At 38.2% G+C, this 12,012-nt stretch overlaps 1 protein-coding gene across 1 annotated transcript in view; it reads right to left on the bottom strand.

The window, feature by feature from the left end:
• Positions 1-6,096: 6,096 nt before the first annotated feature.
• The window catches only part of PLCB2 (phospholipase C beta 2), a 48,696-nt gene continuing 42,780 nt past the window's right edge, over positions 6,097-12,012 (bottom strand). Inside the window, exons 27-31 of the mRNA XM_039342668.1 lie at positions 10,899-10,975; positions 10,590-10,682; positions 8,900-8,957; positions 7,083-7,169; positions 6,097-6,431 (exon numbers count right to left, since the gene is read on the bottom strand). Coding sequence (XP_039198602.1) covers positions 6,162-6,431; positions 7,083-7,169; positions 8,900-8,957; positions 10,590-10,682; positions 10,899-10,975 — 585 coding nt within the window. The 3' untranslated portion in view covers positions 6,097-6,161. The remainder of the gene's footprint in view (positions 6,432-7,082; positions 7,170-8,899; positions 8,958-10,589; positions 10,683-10,898; positions 10,976-12,012) is intronic.

Raw genomic sequence — 12,012 nt, 5'->3', positions numbered from 1 at the left:
CTTCAAATTGTCTAAGTTTTTCTTCCATCTCATCATCTGAATCATTAATAAAAATGTTGTAAAATACATAGCCTTGGGATGAACCTTGTGACACCTTGCTTGATAGCTCCCTCCAATTTGATAACGAGCTGAAGAGAAGCACTGTTTGAATATTTATTTATTTAATGTATGTATGCATGCATGTATGTTTCTACACAGCCCATTCTTGGCATAGTTTGTCCACAAATCCACTTGAAGATTAGTTGTTATACTTCTAACTTGTATCTATGTTCTGTAGCTTGTTAACCAGAAGCTCATAGGGAACTGAATGTCACATTCTCCCACATCTTATTTTGGGTCTAATCCAACAGTTCTTTGTATCTTAATTAATTTGAGATGAATACTGTTCTTTTAGCCTTATTTGTAATTACTGTAATAAGTATCATCACACCATCTTTTTAGAAAAATTGAAAACCTCTTTCACATGATTAGTACTCGGCTGATCTTGTCTACATGAGGAGGCTAAATAGGATTAGTCCTAATTAATAGTTAGCTGAGAGACCAGCACAGAATTCAAGACTATAGAACAGACTAAGACGTTGAATTATATCCCAGAAGAAGCCAGTGGCAAACTACCTCTTTACTGTTGCCAACAATTGTTGCCTGATTTTATCCATGAGTCATCTAGAGATAACTGCATGGGAATCCCAAGACTCAAGGGAGACTTTACTAATCACCATAGAGAAAGGATGGCAAAAGGAAAGGATCCTCTGAATGTTTTGTGGATAAATGTCTATGCTCTTTTACAGACCTCTAATTATTCACAATAGGAATTATTTATATTTTATAGGCCACCATTAAATAATAGCTTCACAACTTCAGGTAGCATTCAGATGGTTCTAAATATAAATTGGTAACAGTGGCCTTTATAGCATATCCTTCTCTGATTATTTGCATGATTATTTCTTTCATCATGAATATTGCAATAAGTCTGACGAAATGCCTAAGTGTGGTGATAAAATAACAGACTGACACCAGCTGCGTCTTTGCAATTCACATCAACGCTTTAATGACCTAGCCTTCACAAGTCTTTCATACTGACATACACACTTCAATTTGCTTTCTTTACTGAGTGTTGAAGAGCATATAACACCTATAATTTTGATTTTAACCAATACTTCGTAATAAATTCTAATATAGTTTATTAATTCAGCTATAGAGTGGTAATCCCTCCCACCCACCATTTGCTATGTTGTGATGATTACTCTAGTTGTTATTGTTATCCTCCTGGGATGAAGTTAGTCTCTTGTTCTTGATTTTCCATGTGATCTGACAATTCCCAGATGATAAAAGATTAAATACGTTCCTATCTTGCTTCAAAGCATTTGAAACCCAATGGAGTACTAATTATGGCTCATGAAACCAATATTCTTTTCCTACCTACTACCTATTACTGAAGGGATGGGAAACATGTTGCTGAACGACAGCCTTGGCATTTCCCACAGTTTGGCTGTCTGTTTAAACCTCTTAACCCAGCAGTATTTGAAGAACCCTAGTTCTCCACTGTTCCTGTATAGAATTTGAAATTATGAACGGTAGGAATTACATAGAGAGAAAAGAAAGTTTGCCAGTAAAACATAAAGCAGGGAATGCTTTTCTTTCTCCAGGAGGCTTGTAACCTGGTACAAATTCCTGTCCAGGTATTTAATAGGTGGAGGAGGCAGTGGTTAATATAGTAATAAAAAAAACAAACTGCTTTAAATAAAAAATGTATTCCATCACATACACACACACACAGAGAGAGAGAGAGAGACCTCAACTTACAATAGTTCATCTAGACACCATTCAAAGTTACAACAGCTCTTAAAAGAGAGACTTATGACCATTTTTCATCCTTACGACCATTGCAGCATCCCAATGGTCACGTGATCAAAATTCAGAAGCTTGGCAACTGACTCATATTTATGACAGTTGTAGTGATTTCCTTTTGTCACCTTTTGGCAAGCAAAGTCAGTGGGGAAGCCAGATTCACTTTAACAACCATATCATAAAAAGGGGCAAAACTTACTTAACAAATGTTTCACTTAGCAACATAAATTTGGGGGTCAATTATGGTTATAACTCAACTACCTGTACTAACTTAACAATTGCAGTGATTCACTTAACTGTGGCAAGAAAGGTCATAAAATGGGGCAAAAAATCACTTAACAACTTAGCAGTTGAAATGTTGGGCTCCATTGTGGTCATAAGTCAATACATACAAACTTATACATGCAAACACACACACACACACACACACACACACACACACACGCAGGTCTTTGGTTATTCAGGTTTTCTCCCGCGTAAAATTGAAAGTGTCTTGACGACGTTTCGACGAAGTCCCATTCGTCAAGCTGGTGCTTTCAGCTTCGTGCTTCTAGGAGCCTGAAGATGACGAATGGGACTTTGTTGAAATGTCGCCAAGACACTTCCAATTTTATGCGGGAGAAAACCCGAATAACCGAAGACCTACATACAAACACCCACGAAAACCTCAGAAAACAAATACACACACACAGACACAGACACACACACACACACACACACACACACGATAAAATCTGAAAATAAATCGATCACCAAGAGAAATAATAAAAGAGTTTTTAATAACCGAGCTTTCGTTGGGATTCATCCAACATCGTCAGGGTTCTAAAAGGTAGGCGCTGGGGGATGTACTTTTATAAGATGTTAATATATATATACACACACACACATATACTGTATATGCAATATTGATGCAATATTGCATTATTCTTTTTAATGCTTTAATTTTGTGGGAGGGAATAAAAGCATATATTTATAAAAAGGGCATATTTTGTTGACAAATTAAATATTTTTTTATAACATTATGGGATTTCCAAACATCTTACCAATTATTTCTGAGTCTCATGAGGGGACAGAATTATTTCTAATTGAGTGGATTCTTCCTTTCTCAAGCACATTGTATGGAAACTGTTTCTTCCTTTGAATCTTCCAGTTCTAATCCCTTATATTTCTAGAACTGATGATAGAAACAATACTTTAGAAAAAATGAGCAATCTAAAAACATTTGTATTGCAATCAATTCATTTTAGCCCAACAGGATTTGAGCTTTTTTGTGGTCGACAAATGGATCGGCTTATTAGAAATATGGCCTATTTTGAGGCTGGTTATACTTTCTACCAGCATGTCAAGCAGAAATTTCTCTTCTTTTCAGTCTCCAAACTGTACTTTTAAAAGCTCTCTTCCCATTTAAAAAATAAAGCACTAAAAAAAATACATGCATGTGCTGTACATTGGTGGTGGGACAGTTTCACACTTTATGAAAGGCCAGTGACTTGCTAGAATTAAGAATCTGCAAGAAAGCCCCAGTGTCCCTTTGCAGCTACCATCTGTCTTCCAAATTTGTTCAGCTAGCATAATTTTCTTTCCTTTTTCCATTCAAATTGCTTCTCTGGAAAAACTCAACAGGCTGGTGCCATACCTTTGCTAAGTATGTGATGGTAGATAGGCATAAACTGAGCGGGAGCCTCTTGTGGTACAATATTTTCTTAAATGTTATAAACGAAGAAATCTTACTGATGATATCAGGTATTTGAGTATTTCTTAGCAAAGCAGTTGTAAGATGGCTTTCTAAACACCCTGAACTCTCAGAAAATTCACCTGAGATCCGTAAAAATCAAGTCAGAAAGTGTCTTAAGAGCAGCTAAGACTACCCCTGCAGAGTTGGATTTCTTCCTTTTTTTAAAGCAAGGGTGCGGCCTTTTCTCTGCAGATATTTGAATTGCTCCAGACTCATCGGCCTGTGTCCTTTTGCACAGAGGCCAGGATCTAGTGGCACTGATAGTTCCTAAGTTAGATTTATGACTGCACTAATTAATCTTGAATGAATTTGCATATATTATTTTAATCAAGAAATCATCCCTAAACTGAAAACCATCTTGTATTACTGTTTGCAAAACTGCACACTTGTTTCATATTTGCAACATGGATGGACACTTGTGTGCATACAGACTCTCCCCCCCCCAAATTTAAAGGTTATTTTTGCCATTCCATAGCCTGAAAAATGGCCATATATTTCTTTTGGAAAAACATGGTCTTCTCAAAACATCTATTATTAGACAGTAATTTCAGCTGCAGCTCCCCAGATGCCTACTGGTTTTATGAAAGATGATAAATGATAGTGAAATCTTGCATATTGGTGCACATAGCAAATTATTCCTTTGATAGACTGGAGAGGGGCCAGGTTTATAAAATATATTTCTATTGGTAGATTTGACTATTTTTTAAATTTGTTTCACAATTGGGACAGCAGTGCTGAGATAGTTCCTTTGCTGGCCACAGATCTGCATTAGAAAAAGACAGCTGATTGGCCTGCTTACATAGCTTGAAAGAAGCAAGATAAGACTAATAAATCTCGGTGTTTGGTTTTTCCCCCACCCTCCTAAACTGGACATACAATTAAGAGCAGCCAGAAAAAAAGCCAGGACAGCTTACTGATGAATATCTTGTCACAATATCTGTAGTGATCCATTGGACCACTCTAGAACAGCAGTTCTTCTCTGGATCATCCTGGAATATGTCACTGGTCTTGGATCTATTCAGAGATAAACAAACTGGCAGCAGCTAAAAATTGCTGTGTCTAACCTGGCTTGTCAGCCACCTCTTCTCCTGCAACCAGCTCAGCCTGTAAGCTCCTGACTGTCCCTCATGAAAACTGCTCTGTGAAAAGGTAAAACCCATCTCTCCCAACTGGTTTATAAGAGTGCCAGAGAAAATATATATCTGGGTGATTACATATTGGATGGCAAACAATGTTTAGCTGCTGCATTTTGTCACAAAGACTTTATGATAAAGGATATCTGTGAGACAATTTGTCTATATAGATGGGGTAAAGAAGAACAACTTAGGTTAATTGGCTGTATTTGTTTAGATTAAGAGAACTATTTCTGCTGACTGTCTGTCCCCCTATAACAGGAGTCTTCAAACTTGGCCCTTTTATGACTTGTGGACTTCAACTCCCAGAATTCCTCAGCCAGCGTGCCAAGTTTGAAGATCCCTGCCCTATAAGATATTGAGTCAGCTAATATCCCACAACAAAAGTGGTTTAAGAAAACAGTCAAACCTTCCCTCCGATCAGGGAAGAAATCTTTTTCAATCAAGCTTAATTTAGATAAGTGGAAACAGTACACATTTCCTCTGCATTGTGGTTGACCTCCATTGTGCTAGGACTATTAAGGTGCTTCAGTTGTCTATTGAATGCCATAAAGAACTGACTACATAGCTGTTTTCTGCAATCAGCTAAGATGTGTGAAACTTTGGAAGTGATCCCTCTTTATTGTGTAGAGAATTTGATAAATAGAATAAGCTGGGTGTTATCAGCACTGCATAGTACTGTAGGAAAATCTTCTGAAGGGAAGTGTTATAACTGCCAAAACATCAGTGTGGGCATCTCTATATGTGATGTCTTCCACTCCATAATTGATGCCTTGTCCTTTTGATTTCCCCTCCAACATTTTCCATTTAACAGCTGAGCCAGTTATTTCTGGCTTGGACTTGAAACTGCTTCAGAGCAAGATTAGTTTGTCCAGATGGAGAGTTCAGAAGCTTAACTAGCTGGCTGTTGTTCAAATCCACCCAATAAGGCTCATTCTATGTTGTGATAGTAGTAGGCAATATCTGTTGGTGTTGGATTTCAGTGGTACATCTAAATCAGTGGTTCTCAACCTTTTTAATGCCGCGACCCCCAACCGGTCGTAAGTCGAGGACTACTCAATTGGTGCAGCACCGTTTGCAGAATGGGACTTTTGGCAGGCTCAGCAAGGCAGAGACAGCCTGGACAATTCCTATTGGCTTTTGAAAGCCAATAGAATTAGACTCTATTCAAGAGGGTCTATTCTATTGGCTTTCAAAAGCCAATAGAATAAAAGGGAGTAGCACAGCTAAGGAAAAGGGGAAAAAAATGGCGACCCACAGGTTGAGAACCACTGATCTAAATAGAGTGAAAACCTCTGATGTAAGTCTGCCAGATCAAAATGTCCTACTATTCAGAAATGTTGAGTAACAGTAACAGATATTCCATTATGTTCTACAGAGTTCTGAAACAAAGTGAGATTTATTTTTAAAATATAAGAACTTTGAAATAAGACTTCCACTGAGTCTTACAATCTGCTGTCCTGGGCATCAGTGGATTCTTCATCCATGATGGCATCCTCCTTCACCACCTCAGTTGCATATCTTAGAGTCTCAGGGGTCACCAGGTTCCCACATGGCCCTTGATCTCCCTCACCAGCAGTTCCAGGGGCCTCTCTCTTTGCCGTGTCAGCTTCCAAAGCGGAACAGACTTTCATGCAGTTCTTCACTAAATCTTGCACTTCTGCGCTGATAGTTTTCATTTTGTTTTCATACTCGGCAAATGCTTCCTGCTGGAGCTGCAGAAAGAGACAGGAGAAGTTCACAACGGAGAAACCTGTTTGCTGCATGTTTACAAATTCAGCTATGAGTCTTTTAGCAATGCCAACTTTAAAAAAAATACTCTTCTCCAAGGACAAGATCCCTGTGGTAAATTACTTTTTCCATTCCTCTGCTGTAATTATAGATGTGGGGAGAAGATAATTCCCACTGGGGCCAATGGGGAACGCCACCTTGCTAACATGGAGGGAATGAAAGGTTCAACCTTTTTTCTTCATGCGCTGTACAGCAGTCCCAAATAAAACTGCCTTCCGATTAAAAGAAGAAGAAAAAAAGCCTATTCAAGTAAGCCTAAGCAGTTTGTTTATTCTTGCTACCTTAGAGGCTCAGAACAAATAGCGTTTCATGAATGAATCTTAAATAGGTGAATGCAATCTCTATGGCATAGATGCTGCTTAATAAGTAGAGGACTGGAGGGGAAGGAATAGGCTGCCTCAGCCTTCCCCAATCTTCCATTTGTGTTGAGATGTCAGCTTTGGCCATGTTAATTGAGCTGTACTAGAAGTTGCAGTTCCAGTACTTCTGAAGGGAAGTAATTTGTGAAGCCTTTGGACCGTCTGCTATACCACTAATCCTGAAAGGACATTTTTTGTAAATTAGTCACGCAATACCTGGCTTTCTTTTTCCTTGATTTTTCCAAGGCAGGTTGACTGCTTTGCTTCTAAGACCTGTTGATGCCTTGACTGTTTCTCATTCATCTTAAAGCAAGAGAAACAGTTATGTTAGAAGGAATAATCTCCCATGCAATTATATAAGTGCAACATTTCAATGCAGTATGATTCTGTAGATAAAACAATACCGAGATGAAGTCTGCAGGGTATTTTAGCTCCCAGTTCCTCTTCATCCTCTAATAGTCCCATATCCAAGTATGATTTTTTGCTATTAAATATTATAGGTAGTCCTCAACTTATGACCACAATTGAGCCCAAAATTTATGTTCATAAGTGAGAAATTTGTTAAGTGAGTTTTGCCCCATTTTACAACATTTCTTGCCAAGTTTGTTAAGTGAACCACCACTTCAGTTGTTAACAACATGGTTGTTAAGTAAATCTGACTTCCCCATTGATTTTGCTTATCAGAAGGTCCTGGGATATTGTAACCATCATAAATATGAATCAATTGTCAAGCATCCAAATGTAAATCACATGGCCATGGGGATGCTGGAATGGTCATAAGTGTAAAAAATGGTCATAAGTCACTTTTTTCAGTGCCATTGTAACTTTGAATGGTTACTAAACAACTGTTGTAAGTCAAGGACTACCTGTACTAGAATGCTTTGCTATACATCAATGTTGAAACCAACAACTTCTGAGATTTAGACGCTGAGTCATAGGCGATAAAGAGGAATGCTTCAGTGTCTTTTTTCTTAGTTTCATGACACTTTGATTCCAATTTTATTCTTCCCTGTGTAGGACATTATGAGTAGTCACTCTAGACCAGTGTTTCCCAAACTTGACAATTTTAAGGCATGTGGACTTCAACTCCCAGAATTCCACATGCCTTAAAATTGTCAAGTTTGGGAAACACTGCCCTAGACAGCTGACCTGACAGCAGTTTGTCTCATGCACAGGTGATCATTTGGAATGTCTTAAGGTGGTGAGAAACATTCTATGATTGCCCAACTAAGCAAAGGGGAGGGGCAAATGGTCAACTGCTTCTGTTCCAATTTTAAAATCATAATGACTTTCCTCACGTGCTTACTTCTGTGGAATTATTCACTCAGGAGTCTCAAATAACTCTATGAATTAGATTATGTTGTGAAAATAACATCAGTGAATTAAAATTCTGCCCTATGAAAGTTTATTTATTTATGACATTTCTACATGACCTTAATGGCCTTAGTATTTAGTTACATTGTTCAGATGGAAATATGTTTAATTAAAATAAACATACTTATTTACTCTTTTTTTGTTTCTTCATGTTATGACTTTAATCTACTTCCAATTTGTTTATTCTGTTTATAATGAATAATTACACTTGTCCCCATTATACGTCACCCAGGACCCCAGATGGATAAATGTCTAAAATTTGAAAACTTCAGTATGTTTTAATTCCCACACAAATCACAGACAAAAGATGAAATGGGTACTAAGGCCACTGTAACGTATGGTTGGAAGCTATTCCAGGCACCATACAAAATACTGCAGTGGGAATGTAGCTATAGAAATATTTCAAAAGAGAGAGATGAAATATATATGATCTACTAAATGAGCTCAAAACACAAGTTTTTTCCTTCTTCTAGGGGGTCTGTATAAAGCTGAGGCAACCCCATTCGTTTGAGTCCCTATATCTGGATTAGAATCAAGTGTCTTCCTTGGAAGAAGGAAGCATTTGTAAATCACTGGGCACAGCGTTTGCACAAGTCAGTAGGACAGACCTAATAGTTGTTCTTTTAGATGCTACAGAAAGAATCCAGAAAGACACTTACCTGCTTGACTGCTTTTACAACTTCTTGAATATGTGAATTATTGATTTCTCTTTTTAACCTTTAGGAAAAAAACAAACCAAATCTTACGTATTAGTTAAAATTTACAGCTTAGATTGTGGTTAAGGCATCATCTAGATAAAATGTTTTCATGCCATATGTAATCACTTAAAAGCAGAAAGAATTTCGGTATAGAAAAATTAATTTGGTCTGCAAAAGAAACTGTATTAGAGAGAAGCATCCTACAAACTTTAATCTAGGGCTACCTAAATTATACTAATCGCTTGAGCCTTACAGACTGCAGGTTCATCCATAAGATGGGCTACTTATTATTTTCTGAGGACATGTCAAAATAAACCCCTCAGACAGTGCTTTTTTTGTAAAAAAAAAAAAAGGTGTTGGAACTCACACATGTCATACAACCCGCCTTGCCTACCCTATAAGGTTCCATCCAAAAGTGCCGGAACTCCGTTCTGGGTGTTCTATGATAAAAAAAAGCCCTGCCCTCAGACTAAAATACTGGTTAATTAAGCAGACTGACTGAAGTGAAGAAGCTAAGGTAAAGAAATTAAGAAACTAAGGTAAAGAAAGAAGATATTTTGAATCTGCCAGGTATAGGTACTGTAAGAAGCTTTGGGCTTGCATTCCTTCTCCTCTCCTCTCCTCCATCTCATCAAATGATCCAGTTTCGTCATAGGTTATCAAGGTTGCTTATGTTAAAATCATACTCAACTAGGACTAACGGAAACATGGAAGCCATCTTCTTTCATAAGTAGGCTGGAGAGGAGATGTGAAGGCTTGACTAAAATCTTGATTGTTTTTACATGTACAACCCCTCACACCTGCAGACATCCCCGTTACTTGTCATGCACAATAAATTGCAATTGACCAAAACTAGAAATAAATGCTTCCAATCATCTTGCAGCTTGCAGAATGAGACAGGTCATGGTAACTATGTTTTAAAGCAGTGGTTCTCAACCTGTGAGTCGGGACCCCATTTGGGGTCGAACGACCATTTCACAGGGGTCGCCAAACAACGCAGTCCGCCATTTTTTTCCCCCTTTTCCTTAGCTGTGCTACTCCCTTTTATTCTATTGGCTTTTGAAAGCCAATAGAATAGACTCTCTTGAATAGAGTCTAATTCTATTGGCTTTCAAAAGCCAGTAGGAATTGTCCAGGCTGTCTCTGCCCTGCTGAGCCCACCAAAAGTCCCATTCTGCAAACAGTGCTGCACCAGTTGAGTAGTCCTCGACTTATGACTGGTTGAGTAGTCCTCGACTTACGGCCGGTTGGGGGTCGCGGCATTCAAAAGGTTGAGAACCACTGTTTTAAAGTGATGACTAAACCTCCCTGCATTTTTTAAGTTTTAAATTCTCAAGTGAGGAGAATAGCTTCTTTGTCACACTCAAAAGATCTGCCAAACAGGCACTGACTCCAAATCAGGAGCATGCAAACCATTTTTCACGTGGAGAGTCATGCTAGGTTTTGTGAAGAGTCATGCTTGATTTTCCAGATTCATATGCTGGAAGTCTTGCTGCAGAAAGTGGACAAGACTATATTAAAATTAGGTTCAAACATTAATTCAGTACAGTACATAGTACAGCAACCTATGCATTATTTAAAACATTTTCTTTTTCATGAAAAACCAAAATCCAACAGAAATAAGCTACAGTTGGGTGTGAGTCAAAAATACCTTTCCTGAGCACTCTTATCAGCATTCTTAGCCACGGCTTGGATTTTGTCCAGTCTCTTCATCTCTAATTTCTTTTTCATTTCTTTAGTGATGCTGTAGAGGAAGATAATCAACTTGAGTTTACAAATTTAACAACAGTGCATTGTGATTAATTTTAAAAGCTCGCTCCTTTTCTACTCAGGTCACAGAAAATTTCAAGGTTATAAAGCACAGATTTAACAATGGACAAGTAAAATAAGGCTGAGAGAAGAAAAGCTACAACAATGAATTGAAAAGTTCTGCATACATGAACATTAATTTTATAATTACCTTTCCCAAGACTCCTTTAGTGCCTTCAGCTCAGTTGCTTGCTTCTCTCTTGCAAGCTGTAACATTTTAGCAACTTTCTGTTTAAACAGAGCACAAGGAAAATATAATAATAATAATAATAATAACAACAACAACAATAACAACAACAACCACATCTGCCTATCCCAGGTCCTGGGTAAGGACTTGATAGGTAGACAAAATGCCAAATCCAGTCTGAACATCTGGCTGACTGTGCGATGATCCATAATAATAATAATTAAGTTGGAAGGGATCTTGGAGGTCATCTAGTCCAACCCCCTGCTCAGGCAGGAAACCCTATACAATTTCAGACAAATGGCTGTCCAGTCTCTTCTTAAAAACTTCCAGTGTTGGAGCATTCACCGCTTCTGGAGGCAGGTTGTTCCACTGGTTAATTGTTCTAACTGTCAGGAAGTTTCTCCTTAGTTCTAGGTTGCTTCTCTCTTTGATTAGTTTCCATCCATTACTTCTTGTCCTGCCTTCAGGTGCCTTGGAAAATAGCTTGACTTTCTCTTCTTTGTGGCAGCCACTGAGATATTGGAATACTGCTATCACGTCTCTCCTCATCCTTCTCTTCGTTAAACTAGACATACCCAATTCCAACAGCTTTTCCTTATATGCTTTGGCCTCCAGTCCCCTAATCATCTTTGTTGCTCTTCTCTGTACTCTTTCTAGAGTCTCAACATCTTTTTTACATTGAGGTGACCAAAACTGGATGCAGTATTCCAAGTGTGACCTTACGAAGGCATTGTAAATACTTCACATGATCTTGATTCTATCCCTCTGTTAATGCAGCCCAGCACTATGTTGGCCTTTTTGGCAGCTGCAGCACACTGCTGGCTCATATTTAAGTGATTGTCCACTAGGATTCCGAGGTCCTCTCACAGTTACTACTATTGAGCAAGGTACCCCCTATACTATACCTGTACATTTGGTTTTTCTTGCCTAAACGTAGAGCCTTACTTTTTTCACCACTGAATTTCATTTTGTTAGATAGCGCTCAGTATTCAAGTCTGTCCAGATCCTCCTGTATCCTAAGCCTGTCTTCTGGAGTCTTAGCTATTCCTGCCAACTTGGTATCATCTGCAAATTTGAT

This window comes from Crotalus tigris, unplaced genomic scaffold (assembly GCF_016545835.1).
Source record: "Crotalus tigris isolate CLP2741 ecotype Arizona unplaced genomic scaffold, ASM1654583v1 scf7180000017800.2534000, whole genome shotgun sequence".
Lineage (NCBI taxonomy): Eukaryota > Metazoa > Chordata > Lepidosauria > Squamata > Viperidae > Crotalus > Crotalus tigris.
Note: the sequence above shows the minus strand (reverse complement) of the source record. Positions and strands in the feature narration are given on the sequence as shown.